The sequence below is a fragment of the Lissotriton helveticus genome, chromosome 11 (assembly GCF_964261635.1).
Source record: "Lissotriton helveticus chromosome 11, aLisHel1.1, whole genome shotgun sequence".
Classification (NCBI taxonomy): Eukaryota; Metazoa; Chordata; class Amphibia; order Caudata; family Salamandridae; genus Lissotriton; species Lissotriton helveticus.
Window position 1 is genome coordinate 601494819 of NC_136072.1, and position 25783 is coordinate 601520601.

The following is a 25783-nucleotide window of genomic DNA, read 5'->3' on the forward strand; positions in this document are numbered from 1 at the left end:
ATCTGTAATACAACAATGCCCCGAATATACACACACCAATTCCTAATCTGTTATTGTAAACACTAACACCACTGTAATGATGTAACTTTATAATGATTTTCCTGTAATGATGTCACACCAAGAGCTACCAAGGCACAAAGACACATTTAGTAACTTATGAAAGGCACAAATAATAATCATGTCTGTACAGATGCATTAGAAAGTGTTTTACCTTTTCGGGTGTGTTGGTATTGCATGTATTCTGTTGGTCTTCTGTAAGGCTTACATTTTCATTCCTTTTTAAAAGTCTAAAGTTCTGCTTTGAAAAGTCTGGGAGAGGCTGATAAAGAGAATGTTATCTCAATTATGTGACCGAAACAAAATGAACAGTATTTCACAAAACCTCTCTAGGCAAAATGCAGAAATCAGACTAGAGCAAAATGCCAATTGATTTTACTTTCAGCAGTGTCCCAAATGTAAACATGACCCCCAAAATGGTGGATCATCATATTTTCCTTAGGCAATACACCTTTGGCTATAAAGGTTACCAGAGTTTTCTCAAAATGTTCTCTTCTGCTTTTGTTAGGCTCTTACTTAATCTTAACTTGTATTATCGCAAAGGTTAGAGACAAAGTAAAACAAATACTAGCAGTAGCAGGCAATAAGGAAGCACATTACGGATACAATCCTGTATATGGGATGAATATTAATCCCCCCATTTGTTTCTGCTAAGAGTCGAGGACACAGTCAACATCAGCCAATCGCCCTTGACAAGGTGATTCTCATGGAAAGGCAAGCTGTGAGTCTATTGAAAAACTAAAAAGATTGTTAAGGCAAGCATCACATCATCACTCCTGGCATCACACACAGGAACGGTCATAACATACTTCACTTCAAGCTCATTTCGAAGACTAGGTTCAGAAGCACATTCTGACCAGAGCATCTGCAGCTACAGACACATGAGGCCAACATCTGACGCGATCACAGTCCATAACAGACTGACTTTAGAGGCATGAAAGCCCTTTGCTACTTTCACTATCACCACATCATCAACTTCAACCTACTCTTAACTCTTGCAGCAGCCATCAAACTCGTGCACAAATACACTTCCCAAGTCATTGAGAGAACTGAACTTTTGACTTATTCTGGAAACAGCTGATCTGCATATGACCATAGGGTCCAATGATGACAATCAATTCCCTCAAATTATCTCAGAAGTATTTGACAAAGTGGATCTCCTCAAAGCCTCATGAAAACATCATTTTTATTGGAAGATGTGCTGGCTGTCCTCAGATGTAAAACTACAAAAACAATAACTAGAACCATAGAGTCCGTGGGGAAAACATACAACATTGATGTAGAACATCAAATACATAGGCAGTAGAAGAGGAGTCAAAGCAATCATCAAGAAAGCCTACAGTTCACAAAGCTCTCAATGGATCTCAGATGCTGCTTGCCAAACTAAGGAGCTCTTCAAAATCATCTTTGAGTTCAGTAACCAAGACTGCAACCCAAAACTGGGACAATTACTTGCAGGACATGTGAAACTCACCTGCTCAACATTAAATTGAAAAAGAAAAAAATACAACGTCTCACTTCCAATCAAGAACAAACTTTGACACCTTCTTCATGCAAATTGTAAGCCCCAAATCTACTCAACCCAAATCTGCAAGATACTATGACCCCACTGAACTTTATGTCTGCCTCCATTGCCGAATATCAAACTTAACGGTGCCCTCCAAACGTATCTGAAAACAATCCTCCTAGAACTTTGATTTGCTACGCTACACAGTAAAATGTACATTGCTGTCTTCAATGTACCACTCACAACCAGCCAGGCGCAAGTAAGGTTTGATTTGGCTTGGTCAGGCAAATTGGTGAGGGAAAAGAAGCCTCTTTGACATTCTGTTATCATTTAAGAAGTGCCTAAGGAAGCTCACTGAAAACTGCTATCTGAGATGTGGGCTTGCACGGATCTAAAGAACTTGGTAAGATGTAGCAGGACATGTGGACATCCGCATTCCAGGGTGCCCTTGAAGCACCGTAGATAGAGGCACTTTGGACCTGTAAGATCCTTTGTAACACATTTAATATAGCAGTAACAAGCAACTGCAACTGGTATCTACAGCCCCGGCCTATACCAACTTTAAGTTAAAGAAACACTTTGGGTATGTCACTGATTCGTACTGTTTCTCCTAAAAACCAAAGTAACTTTATGCAGCATTACAAAAATCACCAGCATAAAATAATTGTCATTCTTCCTGGAGCCTATTTGGGAACTTTGGGAAAAGTGACTTTATCCTTGTAATAATTTGACCCGCACGTTAGGTTATTTGGATGCAATGGTAAGTTTTTCTAAAACTGAAACCCACCACTTCCGGAAAATGGTAGATATATGATACCACTATCATACGGCCTAAGAAAACCAAACCACTCCTAACATCGCTACACTGGAAAAATACCTAATGGTGAATAAGAATTCTAAGCAATCATTGGTCCAGCAATTGACCAAAGAGGCTTTTGTCACTTTTCCAAGATTTTTCCTTACCGGGCTATTATAGGGTTCTACTTCAAAAGTTCTACTGGTGTAACACATTAATTATGGTTATGGGCTTTATATCAGGCACTTTAAACACAATCTGCAAACTAGAACGGATGCAGAATGCTGCAACCACATCACTCTTGCCATAAAGGGCTTGAACCAGTTCCAGGTCGCTAGATAAACCTATAATGCAGGTTTTTGCCTTGCCTACCAGGTGATCAATGGAACAGAATTTCTTTCTCTTTAACCCGTTGGCCGCGGGGGTAATTCCCCCGCTGTGCTGGGGGGAGGGGGGGCGCGCACAGTGCCCCGGTGCTCATGACGAGCTGAGCTCGTCATGAGAATGGGAGGGGTTAATCGAGAATCAGACTCTACTACTAAAATGGGGACTATCAGATCCTAAAAAGTGCCACTTTGAATAATGCCCCCTTATAAAGAATAAAAAAGTGATTAGCGGTTATTTTTCTCAGTTCAAACATCCTAGCCCTAGGCCACAATCCTGAGGACAAAAAGCATTAATAGCAACAAAACTGAAGGAAGAAGGGCTAGAAAGAAGGTGCAGTTTCTTTAAACAATACCTACTGGACTAAACTGAGACTAACCATTAGTCAGCATGTGCAAGGAGCAACCCTCTTTTATATAATCCTTTTATTCCGCTCCTACCATAAAACTGTGTAGCAACATGACTCCGCATGGCTACGTGCAGCGATTGCCGAAGTACAATAGCCACACTACTTCTCCTAGCATCACACAGCTCACCCTATTCATCTTTTGTCGACCAAAACACAATCAAAACTGTTTGAGCCATTCATTCAGAAGAGCACCCAAGAACCTAGTCCAAATCGGATTGCTCCACAATATAAAGAAGCTACTTAGTCAACCATCAAGAATGCACTGTAGGCACTGCAATGAGTAAGAAACTGCTATACAATATCATACAAAAGCCAAATTCCCATGATAGCTTAATTATAAAAACTGTGAAATATATTCTTTTATTTTGCTTTGTGTTTTCAAATGAACTAATCTGGCTCATTCTATTTCCATCATTTTTAAGTGTGGTCACTGACCCGATTTGTCAGTCAGGTACCTTTGAGTTTGGAAACTAGATTGCTCACATACTGAAAACCCATTAAATATTAAGTAACGAGAACCCAAATTATGGGGGGGAGGGGGTGATACCTCATATGTACAAATGCACATGCAGAAATGTATGTCTTTGAAATGAGAATGACTGTCAAACCTTCATCAGTGGAGGGTAGACAAGTATGCATGATGTACCGTAAATGCTTCCCAAAAGGAAATTATTACTGATCTTGCATATTCTTGGTCAGTTCTTGGTCAGTAGTACAACTCTTCTGGGTCCCTAAGTGTTACCGTTAGATCTTGCATGCTGCTGAGCTCCAACCCTGTAATTTCAGGGAGCATTCAAGTCTTTTTAGGTCATGATTCAGAAAGACTTCAAGTGACCCAAACAATGCCTGCATCTCCCTTTCATTTTGTAGTTACTTCGGGTCAGAGAACCATTTGTTTCATTAAGGACATGAGCTATACTAGTAAATGTTAATTTGCTTGTGATACAACCTTTCACTTGTATAAGAGAAACTGGCATTGATATTGCCATTTTGGACACACTACAGAGTCAACTGTGAGGCTCAATTTAATCTAATACCTTTTTTTTTTACCCCCACCCTGGAGAACCCTCCCTATTACTATTAAGCAATCCTGGTTGCCCAGTATGAGGACCGCAGTTCAATGGGTGACTATTTTAAAGCAATGAGTCTCATTATGTTACTTGTCTTTAATTATCTTTCTGTGATCTAGCAATAACTCTACTTCTTTCGGGTCTCTAAAGTTGTAGGTTTTATTACGCCACATTATACGTAAGAGAGCTGGAAATCTCATTTGGACAGTGGCTCCTTCCGCCCTAAGGTCCTGCATATATTTTCCTAGAGCCCACTGCCTATCGGCTGTTGCCTTAGATATGTCTAGGCAGATTTTATAGTTCTATCCATCTCTAGTCAGGGAGCCAGCATTTAGGGCCTTACTCATTATGTGTCCTTTTATTGAGTAAGTCCTAAATTTAACTAAAACTCTACGTGGATTTTTCCTATCTCTGTTGAGCCGAAATGGGTCTCTGTGGACTCTATGTATGTCCTCATCCAAATTTGTATTATCCATATCAGTAATAAAATCTTTTAAGAGACTTACTACAAAAGACCTTATATCCTGTCCTTCTTTGCCTTCGGGAATATTTAATAAATGTAGATTATTTCTCCTAAAGTTGTTTTCCAAGGTCTCAATTTTGTCCTTGAGTTCTCTCTCAGATGAAGCTAATTTCTCGATGTCACTCTGGCATAGCCTCACTTCCTTCCTGACTTGCTCTAAGGCTGTTTCAACCACCTCTACTCTTTCTACCTGAGCGTTAAATTTGGTCTCCAGAGCCTCGCACGTAGCCTGAATTTTTCCCTGATTTTTCTCGGATTTGACAAACCCAATTTTCATCTCTTTTAACAACGAGGCCACTAACACTCCTATATCGCCTACTTTTGTAGTAATCATATCTTGCTCTCTACCTTGCTCCTTAGCAGGCTGTAGATCATCCTCTACTTGTGGGGCACTTTCTGAAGTATGTTCAGAGGGGTGTTCGGTAAGAAGTTCATCACCCTCCCTTAACTCATTTAACATGAGGGCTTGGTATTTGTTCGGGGACTCTAATGTTTTCAGTGATGACGCAGACATTGTATTGGTTAAAAGGCCCCTCTGTACTGGCCTCTCTTGGATCTTGAAAAAGGAGTGAAGTGAGGGGGTAACTTTTAAGTTTAGGCCCTTCTTTAGCTGCTTTTTTTTGCTGTTTTTGCAGCTCTAGTAGATACCACTGCTGCCGTACCACTTTTAGTTTTCAGAGCGCTCGGATTCCTGGTTATATATTTAGGTGAACCAGAGTCCTGCTGTATGCTCAGATTTTCTGTATGCTCTGTTTGTTCCTGTAGCGATTCAACAATCTTTCCTATCGGCGCTGTTGCTTCTCCAAATGGGCACACCAAAATTGGCTTTTGCGGGTCATCACCGGAGGTTTCTAGCGTGATATTAACTACAGTGGGGTTATAGTTATCATTTACACCCACTATGGAAGACACTGGTAGTTGTGGCGTAGAGAGGCCCCGCTTCTTGCTTCGACCCTTTTTCCTGTTCGAATATATGCATGCAGCAAGCTCAACCTCATCATCGATATAAGAGAAATGGCTGCATAAGTCAGATTGAGGCTTGCTATTTAGTGTTCTAAGCTTACTGAATTTTGTTCATCTATACAGCCTGACCACAAGGGGACTCCACATGAAGTGAAGTGGTACCTGGTAACCTAAGCGGTATAAGTTAATGAGAGGGGTTATAGGGAGCCCCGCTAAAGTTTTGCCTACCTATGACCCCATGAAGATATTTAAGACTTATAGCGACCTTGGCCCCAAAATTCCCCAATTTATCCCTTGTTTTTACAGAGCTCCCACTACTACAGCTGCTGCAGACGTCCCCCTGTGTGGAGCCTGTTATAGGACTGAATGCCAGTCAGTCAAAAATAAGCTTTATTCGGTTAAAAAGTTTTTAAAACCATCAAAGCACAGTTCCACACAAAGGTCATAATAATTCACTATATACAAAAAATACAATTAATACCAACATACATGTTTCATAATTATTAAGAGAAGACCATTTGAGTAACTTGTCCCTTACAAACATACTTGACATTCAATAAATAATTAAAAAGATTGGCACCCACTGAATTTACATTTTTAAAAGCTACATGACAATAAAAATTAATGTCAATAAGTACTCCTTAACAAGTCGCCACATGTGCAAAAATAGAAGGTACATATCATAATGACTACATCTTGTTTCTTCGTCTAATTGCCCCTGTGATATAACTAGCCACTCCAAAACATACCGTCGGGGACCTCAGACATTGCAGGTATGTCAAAGCTGGCCTGACCTGTTCAAAGTTGCAGCCCTTTAACAACGGCAATATGAATTTCCTGCGTAGAGTAACATAAAAATCGCAAAAGAAAATCATATGTAAGGTGTTCTGGTCTGAAAAGTTATCACAGGGGCATGGACCGAGAGCCCCCTCCTTCGAAAAGCCCTTTGGGAAAGAAAGTAGCCATGGAAGCGTATTGTACTTAAATCTTATCAATACAAACAAATGAAATGGTTTGTTTATATATGTTAAGTATGGCTGAATTCCTCTCCCAGAATTTAGAATTACAAAATTCTAACTGAGGGTTTGACCAGCTCATCTTGTTCCCTTATTAACATAGACCTGTTTAAGAACTGGAGTTTGATGGCTTTAATAGCCACCTTACTCAACGCCCTTGGGTTTGTAAACAGGTCTGGGCTGCCTAAAATGGCCATTTGGGTTTTAACATATCTGAGCCAAGGAATATCCAAGGCTCTATCTAGGGACATACAATCTTGGATTATGTCTTGATTCAGATTAGGAGGTTTCTGGGTCCAAATTCTTAACCAACCTAATAAAGTTGCGACAGCAATATGATCTTGAATGTAGCCAACTCCTAAGTCCTCATGTACATTAAAATTAGCAGCAGAAGCTGGGAGCGACAGTAATTTCCGTAGGAAAATATTTCCTGCTACTTGTATTTCTCCAGCGTCAGTGTAGCCCCATACCTCGCTCTCATATAGAGCCATGGGGACACACTTCGCTTTGTAGATTTTCATAAGGGCTGGGAGAGGCTTAGAACCTATTCGCTTAGCGAACCCCAGAACAGCCCCAGTAGACCTTGCTAGACCATTCTTTTTTATGGTTCGCTGCGCCACCCATGACCTTTTATGATCAAATACTATCCCTAGATATGGAAATGTCGGGACTTTGGTCAGTTCCAGGCCTTTACAAAAAAATATTGCTTTTTTCGCCTTCTTTCCGCCTATTGTCATTGAGTGCGACTTCTTAAAGTTAGTTATAAGATCAAGAGAGTCCATAAAACTAATAAAAGGATCTAAAAGCAATTGCAGTCCTCTTGCTGTTTTAGCCACCAAGGACTGAATGACTCTCCTACCCCTGGTCCCATCAAGTACCTTGAAAAATGCTGAAATCCGCCGCACACCCAGAGAAGCCTCTCCCTCAGATGAATCCGTTACCAGCAGCCTCCTCTGACCTCGTCTTGCAGCCTCAGCACTGCATAACGAGAAAGTCGGGCGGGGCCACCGCACGTCTCCGTGGCAAAACTCGGATCGGCTCGCAGGAGTCACATCTACCGCCGCTGTCTCCCATCAGATTCCGCGATGTTGAAACGCCCAGGTTTGTCTACGGGGGGGGGGCCTGAATTATTTCACACCACCTCGTTACTCGATATCGTTAGTAAAATACATTGAAATGAGTCTCTAATCATCCGTACGTAGCACAAGCATCCATTCAACTAGCGGAGTTCGCGACAAAGCGTTCAGCCGGCCGCCATGTTCTCCCTAACCAATATAATACCAAAAGAAAGGCTGCTACAAAATAATATCTTAAGAGCAGCCTTTCTTTTGGGAAGGAGTGGTGTGCAAGTAATAACGCAGTGACCTAGGGATAAATAATGCCAACCTCTGTACTGATTATACCCTTACCAAAAGGTTAGCGTAGCAATGAAGAGCATGAATCCTACCATCTCCTCTTGTATATTCTGCAAATAATGATGAGCGATGTCTACCAAACCCATTGTGAAATTAACCTTAAATGCAGGAAGTAAGACTGCCTAAACAACGGAGATATGCTTTGTAGACAACAGCATCTCGATCATGCACTCCTTGAAGCCTGGCATGAGCAGCCTCCAATATCAACTGGGAAAAGACAATGAAAGACATATTCAGCAGACAAAAGGCCAGAATGAAAACTATACCCATAATGAAATTACCAAATCATTCATGCCAAAGGAAGATGCAATTGTAAATAAATAACAAAATGAAGGATCCTTCCTCTACAGGCAAATAGAAAGGGGAAAAGGCTTATGGGTATGAAGCATGGCATGCTCATGCAGCACGGTTGATGAATACGTTACTTACCTTCTGTAACTCTTTTCTAGCGGATACTCAGTCTAATGCAGATTCTTCATCTTGTGAATCTCCCCAGGCACCAGAGTGGACCAGCACCGCGTGACTCAGCCCTGACGTCGTCGCGGGCATGACTTCAGCGAGGTCACATAAGCCCCACCCCGGAGCGCTGACATCCGTTGTCTTCTGAGAACTTTTCCGCGCCACAACGCGAAGCCATCACAAACAAAACAGTTAGAATATGGGAACAGTGTGCGAAAAATCAGATAACCAGAAAGGAAAGAAGCAAATGGTGAAGAACAGTATCATTCGGGAAGTGCCAGGCACAGTGGCACCGAAAGTCCTAGAAGGGAAGAGCAGAGCACAGTTACTGCAGGGCAACACCGCAAGTAGATACTACATTCTCCCCGGAGACAGAAAAAAACATGTGAAAAATGGTGCAGCAGACGAAGAAGCCTGCAACCACAGACCATTAACAGTGAAGACAAGAAGTCCAGAACGGAAAAGTAACGACAAATTACCCTAAGACAACACCATCAAGGAGAGTTGCATCCCCTAAAAAGAGCTAAGGCTGAGGCACAGCCAAAAATCCCAAACTCAAAAGACTGCATATGAGCCAGAAATGTCAAGCAATGAAAAGGGGAGAAAGGTATGAGTAGGGCCCACACTGGAAACACCAGGGTGTAGGGATGCAGAAGTACACACAAACCTACCAATCAATTACCAGAAAGGAAGGAGTGGATGTAAACAAACAGAACAGGCATCCCACTAAGGAGGAAGTGAAGGAGGACACTCGCAGAAGACGAACCGTCCAAAGGCAGGCGAGTGCAGAAGATCAAGCTAAGGGTCCTCGCAGAACGGGGAGGCATCTGTGGCTAGAATCATCTCTACCAGATACATTGTTACCGAAGGTAAGTAACTCGTACATCTGAAAGAGACTACTAGCCGCAGATTCCTTAACGTAGAATAGATACCCTAGCCATACCCAGAGGGGAGGAGGGTCTGCCAGATAGTCCCACCAGCGTGGAAGAGCACAGGGAATCAACAGGGGATTTGTCATTGGAACAGGAAGGACGGTCCATCCCCCACCAAGCAGAAGGAAGCAAGAACGAGGCGAAGGGAGGCCATGATACCCCAAGGCCATTCAAGGTACAAGGGACATCCGCCAGAAAGCCCTGGAGGGACAGACAACGGCAGAGGAAGAAAGAATCACCCCAAGACTCCAAGGAGAAGAGGTAGAAACAGAGGCAAAACCCTCCACACAGTAAAGGGGACATCTCAACCGGCCACAGCCGTGAGACAACAGACAAGGCTGAACGGCCCCACAGCCAAGCAAGGCCGGCGGGAGATGAAAGACGCAGTGGCGCAAGACTCCAGCAGAACAAGAGCTAAAAGCACAAGGACCCACGCCAGGACCCTCAGCCGTGGACCAGAAGAGCAGGCGGGCGCAGCTGGACGTTGGCAAGCACCACGAAGCCGAGCACCCAGACCAAGCCAAGCTCAAGATGAAAGCAAGGCCAGGGGAACCCCGAACGACCCACGGAGATCGTTTCGGCCAAAAAATGACCCACTAAAAGAAGCTGGACCAGCTAGGAAAGAAGAAGAAGATGACGGATTACGAACCAAGCCATCAAACAGAATACAGGAAAAATACTCCCCCGGAACACCAGACAGAACTTGGAGCAGCGCAAGCTACGCCCAGACAAGGATGAAAGAAACTGCACCAGCGGAATACAGCGACGCCAAGAGGGGTGAGGAACCGCAAAAGGGAGTCCCACACCCACCCAGCATAGGACAGAGCTATACAATAGCTACAAGTACCCCATCTAGGGTAAGACACGTCCTAAAGAAAACATGGGAACCACTCTTAGGGAAAAAATCCCGCATCAGAGAACAGGAACATGAGACCTGCGGCAGGAACCACAGATGGCTTAGTAATCAGCCAAAAAATACACACTTGTCAAAAGGGGGCCGAACTAGCAGCCAACAGAAGAGAGGGGCCAACCAAAGGACCTCAAAGGCACATCAAAACACACAAAATATATTAACGGCCCACTCAAAACATCAGATTCTAGGAGCAAGTGGGATAACTTCTCCCATCAAGCCCAAAGGACCAACAGCCAGCCTACGGAGGGGAGGCGGACGGAGTCCCGCAAGGAGACACTGAATGGCTGAGTCTGCATGAGTGTTAAACAAAAGGGCAGATCCCTAATATTCTTGGGAAAAACAGCATCCCATAGCCAAGCATGGCGACGGAGAGCCACAGAAGTGGCCATAGCACAGCCGAGATCATTGGCAACATCCAAGGCCGCACGGAGAACAAACACGACCAACTCCTGACCATCCAACACATGGTGGCGTTGATCAGCGCAGGCACCCTCATGGGAGACATGAGAAAGAAGGGACTCCGCAGAATCACACAGGCTGGAGGTAGCCCTGGTCAATACACAAAGAGTTTTGAGCGCCCGCAAGGCAGCACAGAAAGAGGTGAAGATGTTAAGGCCCCATGAATCCAACCACCGGGCCTCCTGAGATGGAGGAAACAACACCACAGGTAAGGACAGAAAAGCTGTCCGTAGAAGGGAGCCTTGAGTAGAAGGGTGGAAGGCGATGCAGGAGTGGCTGAAGCACCGGATCACCCGTGGCAGGACGCCCCCAAGCCTCCAGAAGAAAATTGTGGAGCGACGCTTCAAAAGGAAGGAACAGCTCCCGTCCACCAGAACCCTGGTGGAGAACCTCCAAGAGATTATCTGTAGGGAAAGGGGCGACAGGCTCGCCCATCCGCAAAATTCCAGCGGCCGTGGAAATAGCCCGAACGAAGACGACACTGGCCTCCATAGGGCGCCACGGGGGAGAAAGCAATTCCTGCATGGGCGACGGCTGCAAGCTGAGCCGTCCATCCCAAATTCCAGCTCTAGGAGGGAGCGGCCAGCACCAAAATGGTGGTGGAATCACGGACGAGTGGGGAACCTCAGGGGCCGCCGGGAGGGCGGGGAGGCCGGAGGCGGGTCCAACCGAGGACTGCGGAAAGGAGGGCCCGAGGATTTAGGCAGCGGGGAGGGCGAGGAGAGATGCCGGTGAAAAGGCAACAATGCGGCGCCCTATCTCCAGAGAGGAAGAAACCAGCAGATGACAAACCTCCTGAGAGGAGGACCTCCTCAGAAGACAAATCAGGGACCCAGCACCGGCACGGCGCCGTGGAATCCGCCACAGGTGCCGGCTCGAGGCCGACCGGCGCCGGAGTGGGCACTGGCGGCACAGAGTCGACCTCCTCCACCACGTGCTCCCTAGAAGACTGGGGCCAGTGCGGCTAAGGAACGGCGCTGAAAAGGTGCCGGCTCGACCTCCCTTGGGGCAGCCGCCCGCAGAGAGGACCGAGAGGGACTCGGAAAAGCACCCCAAGCCCGGGCCTCCACCCGTGGCACCGCCAGGGCCGTGGAGGAAAGCCTCCGGCGTCGAAACGACGGTGGCTCAGCCTCTGGAGAGGCAACCGCCTGCTCTGAGGGCTGAGGAGGACTCGGGGACAAGCCCTGAGTCCCGGCGACCTCCTGTGATGCCACAGGGAGCCCCGTAGGTATTTGCGGCGAGGCAGGGCCACCACGGGTCAAAAAGCGGAGCCCGAAGGACTACCCCTCGACGACTCCACCCTCCTACAACCTGAAGCCGAAACCTTGGCCCCACGTGAGGCAAGGGATCTGCGGATGTCTCAGGAGGTGGAGGAGGGGCCGAAGAAGCCTGCAGAGCCGCAGCGTAGGCTGTCATTTGGGCCCTAGTTGCCTGACGCCAGGAAACGGCGGAAAGGGTGGTGACTGGCAGGGGCGCACGTCCCGAGGGGAATCCGCGCCCTCCGCCGAATGAGGACAAGACCGTGGAGAAAAAGTACAGTGTGAGAAAGTGGCTCTATATATACACTGGACCACAACAAGGTACAGTGTGTATAGAGTCCACAAACCCCAGAGGTAAAACAGAGGTTAAAGCCAGGTGTGACCTTACTCTCTAAAGTGGTAGCTTGGTCGAGCAGTAAGGCAGTACCAGAGGACAGTGTAAAGCATTTGTTGTACACACTCAGTCAGCCAAAGGTTTCACACACTCAAAGACTGAACTCCAGGCCAATTGTTTTTATATCCAAGATATAGTTGTTTTATTTTTAGAACCAACAGGTGTCAAAATATACTGTTCTCAAATATGAGAGGTCTCAGATAAGTACTTTGCAAAAAGGCAATAAACTTTGTAAACACAATAGGTACAGGGGTTGCACTAGGCAACACAATTCTACACACAATTTAGCATTGAGCTCAATGGGTTTCCCTATAGAAACACAGTTGATTACTATGTAGATTACTTTGGTAGTTCCAGGACTGGATCCTAGATTCAGTCCTGGGGTCTAAGCTGAAAACACTTTAGTAAAAACGTTTTAGTTATTGCAGCGATTTTTCAGGAATATAAAGCTATTTTAAAAGTTCACACCTCAAAACTTTTCAACAGAAATCTGGCAATGTTATCCAATGGGAGAAAATGCAGGTTGCAGGTAAAGCACGATCTAGTTACTTTTGTAGTCCAGTACTGGGCTCCTAGGTCCAGCACTGGGGTCTCAACTTAAAACAGGTAAGTAATTATGTTTCAGTAGTTAGTATGATTTTTAAAGAATATCTCAAGTTTTCAAAAGTAGACAGAGGAAATTTCATAGAAAAGCAGACAATGGATTCCTATGGAGAAAATACAGGTTACTAGTAAACCTGGTAAGGATTACTTTTGCGGTTCAGTACTGGGCTACAAGGTACAGTACTGGCTTCTCTCCTGATCACAGGTGAGTGTTTCGGAATTCGGTTGATTTTATAGGAATATTTTAAGTTTCACAAAGTAGACACTTTGAAGATTTTTCGAGTCAAACCAGACAATGTTATCCAATGGCAGGTAAGTGAGTTCCCGGTTTCCAGGTGAGTACTCGACTGGTGAAGTTTAAGGTTCTGGGAATAGACTCGGGGGTCCCCCAGGATCAGGTAGGTACAGTTGGTTCACCCCCAGCGGCGCAGGTGCGGCCGGGTGCAGAGGTAGTTAGGCCCAATGTTATCCAATGAGGGGCAGGGGGCCTCTGGTTGGTGGCTGCTGGCTAGCAGGCCACACGGCTGGGGGAGCTGGGCTCCGGGTCACTTGCTCAGGGCAAAGGGGGAAGTAGGATAGGGCAAAGGTGGTACGGCCAGCGGTACTCGGGCGGCTGGGTGCAGGGTGCTTTTGAGCCGTCGGGCGCTCAATGTTATTTAATGGGAAAGGTCACAAACGAACAAAGGCTGTAGGCTCGGGGACGGAGACTCTTCAGGGGCGACCACCACTTCGAGAGGTAAGTTGGGATCTTGGAGCACAGGTAGGTACCCCAAAGGAAGGCACAGGGGGCTGTAGGGCGCCGGGTGCAGGGGTGTCTTTAGGTGTCGGGAAAGCTTACCCTCAGCTGGTCGCGGTTGGAGGGGCCCCTGGTTCTGAGTCTGCAAATGTCGTCTGGTTAGTCAAGGAGGGTCTTTGGGCACTGGACTTCGGGTCCCAGTCGCCGGGGGGACGTCCTCGTGGTCTTGGATCACTTGGGCACGGGCTGGGCTCGGCAGATGCAGAGTGGGCTGGTCCGGAGCTTCCTGGCTGGCACCAGGGGTGTTGTTGCAGCAGAGCCTCTGCTGATGGGAGTCCCAGTCTTTAAGAGGGTCAAGGCAGGCAGGTCCTCTGGGGGTCCCAAGGTTGCTGTCCGCTGGAGTCGCCGGAGTTTAGGCAGGAGCAGGTTCCGGGATCGACAGGCCGGTAGGGCTGGGGCCAAGTCAGTTGTGGCCATCCTGTTCGTAGCTGCACGGTGGGTCTTCTTCCTCTTGATCTTCTTTTCGTATCAGGATCTGAGGAAGGAAGGTTCAGGGAGCCCCTAAATACTGAATTTAGGGGCGTTACAGGTAGGGCAAGGGCAGGGACCAATAGGTCACTGTCCTAGGGTGGGTGCACCCCCTAGCCTGCTCCTCTCCTATGGGAGGGGGGCAGGAGCCTAGCTGTGATTGGGCAGGGCTCCCCATCTTCAAGATGGCCGGAGCCCGGGGTTGTGCTTCACCTCGTCTCCACCACCTGAGGGGTGGGGTTGGCACAGGCTGGCACCCCCCCCTTCCTGACGTAGTTTATCCCGCCAGTCTTCCCGCCAGAGTGGGGGTCAGGACTGGTGGGGGCCAGTTGCTGGGTACAGCAAATGGTCTGGAGAAGCTCACAGAGGCAGCAGGCCTTTGATGCTTTCCCCTGCCCAGCCTAGGTGAGGAGACCTAGCACCTCGCCCAGGATGTGCATTGTTGCAGGCCCAGGAGAGCGGGGGGCTCTCCACCCAGGGGTCCAGCAACATGTCTGCTGTGTGGCAGCTTCTGCAGCCACTCACCCAGACGTGGATTGTAGGTTAGGTTTTCAGGGGGCATCTTTAAGATGCCCTCTGGTGCATTTTACATTAAATCCCACACTGGCATCAGTGCGTGTTTAATGTGCTGAGAAGTTTGGTACCAAACTTGTCAGTCTTCAGTGTAGCCATTATGGTGCTGTGGAGTTCATAATGACAACCTCCCAGCACCTTATACTCTTAATGGCATCACTGCACTTAGAGTGCCCAGGAATGGCCCAGAGTACTGTAGGGGCACAGGGCTCATGCACCTGTGCCCACACCTCTGGCATAGGGCACCCAGCTAGAGGGGTGACTGAGTATGCCAGGGCAGTGGGTTCTGTGGGCATGGCACACAGGGATGTGTGTCATATCGACTCTTTGTTTAGCTCTGTACTGACACTCTGACTGCAAAGGCAGTGTGTGGGTGTCAGGGTACAGGGCCCCCGAGGGTGGCACAATAAGTGCGGCAGTCCTCAGGGGTCTTCTCTGGTCACCATTCCCAGGGTACCTAGGGTACCATTTACTAGGGGCTGATAGGTGGCCAGAGATGCCAATTGGGTTTTAGTTTCAACAGTTTTAGGGAAGGAACACAGGCCCTGGGTACCTGGTTGGCAGGAACCGAGGGCACACTCAGTCAAAGCACATCAGCAGTTCAGAAAAAAAGTGGGGGCATACCAATGCAAGAAATATGGCACTTTCTCATACAGGACCTACCATCTGGCGAGCGACGCCCTTGGGGGCATGGTGTGGGGCAATGCCGCAGACGGAATCATCGGTTCCTGGCCTCCGAGGCAGGGGCGGACGCTGGGACGACACCGACCTGGACAAGTGGTCAACAGCAATTTCATCCGGCGCTCCCGCCGGGCCTTCGGTTTAAGGTGCAGACAAGCTTCGCAGTCCGTAGAGTCATGGTGCTTGCCCAAACACCACATACATATCGGGTGAGGGTCTGTCGCCAACATCTGATGTGCACAATTCTTAAACGACTTGAAGCCCGAAGGCATTCGCACACTGTTCCACGAAACAAAACGGGAAAAGGAGGCTGAAAACAGGTCAGGGCACGATCCGGATCTGCGTTGCACGTGGGAAAAGAGAAAAACTGTTGTCAGCGCGTCGGGTGGGGCTCATGTGACCTCGCTGACGTCACGCCCGCAGACTACGTCAGGGCGGAGTCACGCGGTACCGCCCCGGGCGCACAGAGATGCTGGGGTAAAGAAAATTTGTCCGGACCCAGTCTTACGCCTGGTGATAATTCTACGTTAAGGAATCTGCGGCTAGTAGTCTCTATCAGATAAACACAATATTCAGAACCAAGATTATCAGAGTATAACTGTGAAGGGGATTGAAAGGAAGTACACATTAAGCATGCTCAAACTAAATAGAGGAGTGATTGAGGCATGATGAAGGGGGCACTGGGAAACATATATGAAAGTCCTTTTAGAAAATGGATTACAAAGGGTGATTTTAATAATTTAGACTTATCTGGCAAATAAATTAGGGCCAAAAGTCCATTAAGTAACACTTAACAGTGCCCACATTTCTATGGAATGTGAAGCGAAGTATACAGAGATGTCCATGAAAAAGAGGAAAATAAGATAGTAAAGCAGACTAGAAACAGTGACAGCTGTCTAGGGAGGAGGCTGTTCAAGGCATGTGTGGCTGCTGATACAAATGCTGTGTATAGGCTGTAAAGCAGTCCTCCCAAAAAGCAGTGGCTAGCATGTGGATGTTGTAGTAGACTGAAAAAGAGTAGAAAGTAATGCCTGACCAACACCAGATTGTTGGCACACTAGTACCTTCACACACTAATGCTTTGTGAAAGTGTGAGGTGTGGACCAAGTAGCTACTTTGCATATGTCAGATATTGGGATTTTTCCCAGGAAGGCCGTAGAGACTCCCTTCTTCTAAGTGGAGTCGGTTCTAGGAAGAGTGGTAAGAGTCCTCTTAGCTTTAGCATAGCATATCTGAATGCAATTGACAGTCCATCTAGTCATGCCGGATTTGGACAGAACCATACCTTTGTAGGGTTTGGATAAAGAAACAAAGAGTTGCTGTGTCTTTCTAAGTGGTTTAGTACTATCAATGTGGTAGCACTTTTCATGTTCAAAGTATGGAGAGCCCATTCTGCAATAGAATCAGGTTGTGGGAAGAACATAGGTGTAGGAAGCTGGCTCTCTATATAGTGTAATGAAATAAAGTACACTCTGTAGAGTCCAGTGGGTCCCCAATTGGCCTACAGATGCAAAAGTAGATAATACTAATGCTCTCTTTTGTGGTAGTGTGGGTGAGTGGTTAGGTTTATCAGAGGGTAAAGCAGGCTGCACTTGCACTCGCACTTTGCATGAGCTTGGTGAGGGGCCCCCTAGGGTGGCACAATTCATGTTGTAGCCCTCTTTAGTTCCAATGCCCCATGTACTACAAGTACCATTAACTAGGGACTTACAGGGATCCTAAAGGTGTGCCAATTGTGGAACAATGGTACTGTTTTAAGGAAAGAAGATTGGTACTGGGGACTAGGTTAGCAGAAACCCAGGACACTTTCAGTCAAAGTTGCACCAGATACCGGTCAAAAAGTGGGGGGTTACCATGTCAAAATGGGCACTGTCCTACAATAGGCTGTTCAATGCATTGGTCAAGACAGAAGGAAGATACCACCGTAGGGCGAAAGTTAGGATTGGTACAAAGGACAGCCCTAACCCAAAGTACTTGGAAGACAGGTTCTTCCAGGGTTAATGCATGTATCTCACTGACACGCCAGAGTGAAATAATAGCAACAAGGAATGCCATCCTCCAAGAGAGGAACTGAAGGGGCAGGAGTGGAAGAGGTCAAATGGAGGGTCCATGAGCCTTGTAAGTACAATGTTAAGATTCCACAGTGAAACCCGAGGAGGAATGACCCTCTTGAGCCCTTCCATGGAAGCTTTAATAACTGGAATCCTGAAGAGCGAGATGTGTTGTGTATTCTGAAGGTAAGCAGCCACATTTAGACGTATGAAGGTAAAGGCAAGAGCAGACATTTGCAGATGTAAGAGGCAACAAAGTCCTGCACTTTGGCTTCAAAAGGATCAATGTGTTCAGCAAACAAATGTTTTCCACTTTGCCACATAGCAGGCCTGGGTGGTAGGTCTGTGTGCTTCCTTAGGGATGCTCATGCTTTAAAGAGGAAGGTTCAGGTATCCGAAATGCTATGACCTCAGGAGCCAGATCACAAGAACTTTTCCATGGTTCTGTGCGGGAGGGTCCGTACTGTTGGGGAGCCTCTTCTGCAAAACCAGAGAGTTTGAGCAGGAGTAGTGAACCATGGTTGCCGATGTAGGAGCCACCAAGATGAGCATGAAGGATATCTGCCGAAGCCTCTGTACCAGAAACGGAAGTACAAAGAAGTCAACGAATAGAGGACTACATGGGCCTCGTACAGGCATGTCTTAACACATCACATAGGGCAATTCCCAGTACAGGAAAGAATCCTCAACTGTTAGCATTCAGTAAAGCCCTCATGAAGATGTGGAGTTCGTGGGGCGTGGCTAAGCACGCAATGGCGACGGACGCTACTAGGTAGAGCTCCGTAAACAGCTCCCCTTCCCTGAGCCATTTCTCCGGTATTTTTCCCTGTGGCCGCCCGAAATTGGAAGCGGACCCCTCCGGAGCCCACTGCGGCACTCTGGGCGGACTTTCGGTCCCGGACGCCGACGGGGCCGACCCCGACCTCTCCTGCAGCCCTCCTGCGGGACTGAGCGCCACCTGGCCGGCGGAGCGACCAGGGGGGACCGCGGATTGGGCCTAGCGTGCAGGCCCAAAAGGACTGACTGCACCGCACTGCCTGAGACCCGCGGGCCGCCCACTGCCCCGCCGGTAGAACACACAGGAGGTCCGGAGGCCACCCCGCATAGCTGCGGGACACCCGGGGCGGCACTGGTTGGACTGCGGAGCAGGCGCTCCCCGCCCATGCTGCGGCCTCCACACGCCTGCAGCCCCGGATAGAGGTGAGGCACACCCGGGCCCCCACTTGACACGCCCGCAGCAGCAGGGAGGCGGGGAGCGACCCAGGAGAGACACGGGGAGTGGCGGGAGCCCCGGCCGGACGGAGGTGAGGCACACCCGGGCCCCCACTTGGTAAACCCGCAGCAGCTGGGAGGCGGGGCACGACCCTGGAGAGGCACGGGGAGTGGCGGGAGCCCGGGCAGACAACAGCCCTCCCCCGGGACACCACACCGCAGCGAGCCCACCAACCTCTCACAGGCACTGAGGAGTCGACGTGGAGCAGCCGCCCCCAGGCCCGACACTGAGGACTTGAGCCCCCGGCCTGGGAGTCGCGCCGAGGACGGAACGGCTGCCCCCCCCCCACACCGGGGACGCACGGAGAGACCCTTGTCACCTCCTGCCTGGAGGAAAACGGGGCACACGTGTTGGGAAGATCTGGCCTGGAAAGGTGACGCCCAGACCCCACGGGCGCACTCGCTGCACACGCCGCCCCGGCCTCCGCCACTACCGGACCGACGGAATTCAGCCTAAGGGTGGTGGGGCGTGGACCCCCCCAGCCGCGACGACGACAGCCCTGCTTGAAGAGGCGACTGCTGACCTCTGACCCCCCGCCCAGGAGAGAAGCGCGTCCGGAGGTGCCACCACCGAAGTGGGCGACGACCCTGCTGGACAGACACCATCTGCACATGTCCGGGGGAGTGCGGACACGCACCGGGACGGGTGGGGACCCGTCAAAGGGAAAAACCGACAAACTGCTACACAAAATGGCCGCTGACCAATTGGCCGCGAGACTGGACAGCGTGCTGGCGGCAGTGGAACGCATGGAACAATCGCTCCAGCAGACCAGAACCTCTCTTGAGTCCAAAATAGACGGAGTCGCTGTGGACCTGACCCTCCTGCGAGACGACCACAGGAAATTATCCGATCGGACCAAGCCCCTGGAAGGCGCAGTGAAGGAGATAGAACCCAAGGTCGCCCAGACGGACAGACAGGTGCAGGATCTCCTGAACAGAGTGGAGTTCCTGGAAGACAGGGCTGAGGACGCGGAAGGGAGGGCGAGACGCAACAACGTCCGACTCGTGGGGGTCCCTGAAAAATGGGAGGGGAACCACCCAGAGCGGCATGTGGAAGACTGGCTCCGGACCCTGCTGCCCGAGGGCTCGCTATCTCCCCATTTCGTTGTGGAACGCGCTCACCGAGTGCCGACAAGGCCCTATGCCACTGGCGCCAACCCGAGACCACTGATCTTCAGGATCTTGAACTATAGAGACAGGGACACGGTGCTGCGGGAAGCTCGACGTCTGGGAGACATACGTATCGAAAATGCGACAATCATGTTCTTTCCAGACTATACCGTCCAAGTCCAACGCCAGAGGCATGACTTCATGGAAGTGAAGCGGAGACTACGCACCGCAGGCCTCAAGTACTCCCTACTTTTTCCCGCCAAGCTGAGAGTGGTGGCGGGGGACAACACCTACTTCTTCGGCACCCCCGAGGAGGTCAGTGAGTGGCTTGACGGGGGCACGGACGCAGCACCTAAACACTCCTGTGGGGGTGGGCCGAGACCCAGGCTGCGCGGGCCTCGGCGCCGCCGTAGGCCGAGAACCCAACAGTCCCAGCACCAGGAGGAAGGGCCGCGCCACTCTCCCCCGGTCGACCAGATGCTCCGGGAACAGCGAGACGCACTCCGGAAGGTTTCCCAGCTGAGTGACCCACCCTCACAAGAGATGGTCTTAGACGACGGCCAACGGACGATACCAAGTGATGACGACAAGGCCATCTACGGGATCCCGAACTCACAGATCTCCGTCGACCTGCCTGATGTAACGCCACAAACCTCTGACCTGATTCACTGATTCCGAGGGTGAAGTTTGCGATGGTTAGGCCTTGGAGGGGGGAGGCCGGCAGTGGCCGAATGGACGATGGAGTGCGGCTGACACCTGCTACTGCTGGGGATGTCTCCCTCCCCCCCCTGCCTGCCGTTTGAACAGTGGACACCTGGAACTGTGAGTACTGCCCTTGTGGCGCGGGTGGTTGATGGGGTGGGTCATGGGGGGGTTGCCACTCGACATACACCCAGCACTGATCGCCCCGTGGGCGGGTCTGGGCGAGAAGGGGTTCCTTCCGGCGGAGGCCCGCGGCCCGGGACACTCTGCCCCACACCTGCAGAGACTCACACTGCTGAGACCACACACAAACAGAGTCCTTTTGAGCATCGGAGCACGGACGGCGGCCGCCAACGCCCGGCGCTGCTAGGCTCAGGGAGGGGATATGCTCTCCCTCACTAACTACATATCCTCCTTGCCGAGACTGTGCTTGGCGCACACTGCCCCTTAGACGAGTAAGGTTGTTTCTCTCACTTGAGAGCATGGACGGTGGCCCGTTTTGCCACTGCCCTTTTGGTATTTTAGTGGGATACGCCCGCTGTTGGTTATTGTTATACATTGTTTTTCCTCACCCTAATGTCTTCCCGAACATTGTTGAGTGTACTGAGGGGGGGGGGGAAACGGGAGAAATGGGGGAACGGCTGTGGGAGCGCCTGGCGGAGCTGCTGTTCGTAGAACTGTTGGGGGGGAGTGTAGGCTGCCAGTATGACTGCGATAAAGCTGTGTACCTGGAACATTAGAGGTATGCACACACCTGCGCGTAGGTATCAAATATACTCCTACCTGAAGAGACAACATGTGCAGGTCGCACTCCTGCAAGAAACACATCTGAGTGGGACAGAGGTGGATGCGCTGCGGCGAAGATGGAGGGGACAATTGTATGCCACTGATTACTCCTCGTTTGCCCGCGGAGCGCTATTGTGGGTGAAACCGGGCACTCCCTTCACAATGTCCGAGATACACACAGACCCCGAGGGGAGGTATGTCCTGGTAAAGGGCCGCATGGACGGGCAACCAGTAGTCCTGGCGTCCATATACGCTCCCAACACTGATCAGGGTACCTTCCTGGCGCGCGTCTCAGAGAAACTGGCACCTTGGCATGGAGTCCCGTGGATACTGGGAGGCGACTATAATATGGTACTGGACCCTGCGAGGGACCGCTCGGTCCCGCCCAGGCCAGAGGCAGCATCCCTGGGGGCCACAAGGGCACTCACGCAGTGGGCAACACAATGGGACCTGAAAGATGCTTGGCGCGCGCACAACCCAGACGCTAGGGTGTATTCATATTACTCAGGGGCACACACGCTACATGTCCGCCTTGACAGGTACATGGTATCAACGGAACTATTGCCACACGTTACTGACTCCCAATACCTAGGCCGGACACATTCGGACCACAACCCTCACACCCTGCACGTGGCTTGGGACCGCCCGCACCCACCCATCCCTACATGGCGGCTACAGCCTGCTTTGCTATTAGACGGCCCCTTTAGGGACTCCCTGCAGGCCTGCGCAGCGCAATACTTCGAGGATAACTCGGGCACAGCGTCCTCCCCGAGAGTGGAGTGGGACGCCTTTAAAGTGGTGGTGCGGGGGCACTGCCTGAGCACTCAGGGAAACATACAGAAAAAGTTGGAGGCGGAACTGCGCAGGGTGGAGGCGGACTTACTCCGCTGGGAGCGGGAGGCGGTGGGCGGCACGGGAGACCGACTGAGGGAGGCCCGAGCAGAACATGAAGCATTGCTGGAAAGGCTGCGACGCGTCAACTTCGCGGCTCACTCGGCGCGAACACACCAATACAGTGACAAGCCCGGGAGGCTATTGGCCTGGCTGGTCCGACAGGAGAACCGCACGGAACCAGTATCCGCCATCCGCACGGCTGAGGGAGACATAGTGTACACCCAAAATGAGATACATCAGGCGTTTGTGGGGCACTACCAGGCCCTCTACAAATCACAATTACGGGTTTCCACGGCCTACATTGCGGATTACCTTGCGGACATCCCACTGCCTTCCCTCACGGACGCGCAGAAGGGCGCTCTAGGGGCGCCATTCACCCCAGACGAAATGCGTGAGGCAATTTTCGCGTTATCCAATGGCAAATCCCCTGGCCCGGATGGTCTGCCAGCCGAATTCTTTAAGGCGTGTTCGGACTTACTGATCCCGGAGATGCTCAAATTGTACAACAACGCAATTGAGGACTCGACACTCCCGGACTCGCTCAATGAGGCGAACCTGGTCTCACTACTGAAGCCAGGCAGGGACGGTACACACATGGGGTCTTACAGGCCGTTAGCCATGCTGAACACCGACTATAAAATCTTCACCTCCCTCCTGGCCCGACGCTTGGCCCTGGAGGTCCAGACCCTGGTGCATGAGGATCAGAATGGCTTCATGCCGGCGAGGAGCACCTCTCGCAACCTGCGTCGCCTCTTCCGGGTTCAGGAAGCGGCCACAACACATTGGCCGAGATCAGGGTGTCTGGTCTTAGACCTGGAAAAGGCCTTTGACTCTGTGGAGTGGCCATACCTGGGGGCAGTGTTGGAAAAATTAGGTATGGGAGATGCCTTCGCGGAAATGGTCGGACTGCTCTACCAGAGACCCAGTGTCCGAGTGCGGACGGGCAAGCTCCTGTCAGAGAAGGTCAGGGTGCGCAGAGGCACCCGACAGGGCTGCCCCCTATCGCCCCTCCTTTTCTCTCTGGCCATTGAACCCTTGGCGGCCTTGCTACGGGACAGAGGAGCGGAGTGGGGGATCCCACTGGCCGATGGAATGCACACGGTTTCGCTCTATGCGGATGACCTGCTGCTCTATGTGCGGGACCTCACTGAGATGCCCGCCGAGCTGTCGGACATCTTCCAGACCTTTGCGGAGGTCTCGGGCCTCAGGGTCAACTGGACCAAGTCGGGCATATACTCGTTCAGCCCGGACCAGGGGGAATGCGATGTACACCTCGGAGGGACTCGGCTTACATGGTACCCGACCACGTTCAAATACCTTGGGCTACACATTTACAGGGATCCACAACACATACTGGAAGGTAATTTGACACGTGCCATCTCCTCACTGAGAGCCCAGATGTCCTTCTGGAAGACCTTGCCGTTGAACGTGCCCAGCCGGATAGCACTGTCTAAAATGATAGCGCCCCCCAGGCTACTCTACCACTTTGCGAATATCCCAACATATGTCCCCTCGCGGATATTCCGCGACCTGGAAACAATGCTTCGCGGCTTGATCTGGAACACGGGACGCCCGCGCGTGGCCCTGGCTAAGCTATATTCCCCAACTACGGAGGGTGGACTGGCAGTCCCAAACATGGAGCTATATTACCTAGCTGCACAGCTACAATGGGTGACGTACTGGCTTAACGGCACCCACCTTGCCGACACGGCCACCGCGGGACGTCAATGGACCCACTCCCAGGTGTGCGCCCTGTTCCATCCGTTAACTAAGGGACCTCGCCCCCTACCCCTGCACATGGCTGTGGCCCGCAAGTGCTTTGTCCGTAGCCTGAAGCTGACGCAGGCCGTCAGACCGTATGCCCCGGCCCTCCCACTGCTGGGCACCCCCAGGAGGAACGGGATGATAACGCCTCGCAACCTGGAAAACTGGACCGCAGCCGGAGTGGAGACCTTGGGCGACCTGTATGCTGACGGGGCCCTGCTTCCATTTGCGGAATTGTCGGGGAGCACAGGCCTACCGGCAGGGCAATTCTTGCTCCACGCGTCGGTACTGCGGGCATATACTGACTCCTGGGGGGACATCCAGGAGGAGCCACCGATGCATTATCTAATCCAATACCTGCATGTTATGGGCAGAGGCTCACACATTACACACTGGTTTGCACAGGCGCTTCTCATCCACACAAAGAAATCCACACAGCAGATCAGGGACAAATGGGCAACCCACAGAGGGAGGGACTGGACGGATAAAGAGTGGAACCTGGTTCTAGCCGGCCCTGTGAACGTCCCCCGCAACTCCCGCTTCCGCATTATCCAGTTGTACATATTGCACCAGGCTTACTTGACACCAGATAGGATAAATAAGTATTTTGCAATAGACACTGCCGCATGTCCTAGATGTGACTTGCTGGGCGCGGACATCCTACACATGCTCTGGTACTGCCCATCTCTGGCTACATACTGGGGGGAGGTAACATCGCTCCTGACTCACTGCACGGGCCCGGGATTGCCTGACACGTGGGAGGCTTGTATCCTCGGGTTATATAAAAGGACTAAACTGAATAAAACACAAGCCCGGTTCTGGGATCTGGGCCTCATCACGGCAAAGAGACTGCTCACTAGGCACTGGAAACGGCGGGAACCACCCACCACAGCACACTGGTTCGCATCCTTCACCAACTGGGCTAGAGCGGAGAGCACAGCACTTCGCCGGGAGGAAATAGCGGGCCTACGGCAATTCCCGATCGCGCAGCATTGGGATGGCATCCTGGGGTCCTTGCAGGGAGAGGGTGCGATCAGAGGACTCACGTAGAGCAAGCTGTGCTAGACGAGCGCCATGGGGTGATAGCATAGTAGGAGGCACCGCCATCACCATCGCGCATCGCGCCCCCCCCCCCCCCCCCCAGCCCTGGACACCGACCACCGCGCGCGCAGGCCGCAGACGTGGACGGCCACCCGCACGAGTGCTCTCCAGCCGATGTTCCCTCACCACTCGTCCCCAGCTCCGAACCGTTGCACCGCTCTCGTAAGTACACTCCACCCCCCCCCCCTTCCCCTTATATGTTTATTTGTTTGAAGTATCGGACTCCTGAGTCACAACTGTAGCCCCAGCACCCCTCCATGCCATGGCGGACAGACGCCATTAGTCGCGCCCCCGACGGCGAGTCCAGGCGCGAACATTTGCCACCAAAACAGCTGGGCTACCCCACTTGACTGCTACTCGCGCCACTAGCCTGGCAGGCGACAGGCGAGGCACCACGACCCGCTGGAGCTGTCCCAATCCAAGTTT

General features: G+C 50.8%; 1 protein-coding gene across 2 annotated transcripts in view; it reads right to left on the reverse strand.

Annotated features, from left to right (window-relative positions):
* The window catches only part of XRN1 (5'-3' exoribonuclease 1), a 1049234-nt gene that overhangs the window by 231360 nt on the left and 792091 nt on the right, over positions 1–25783 (reverse strand). For both annotated transcript variants that reach the window (XM_078666417.1, XM_078666416.1), the window contains exon 35: positions 212–319. In XM_078666417.1, coding sequence (XP_078522543.1) covers positions 212–319 — 108 coding nt within the window. The remainder of the gene's footprint in view (positions 1–211; positions 320–25783) is intronic.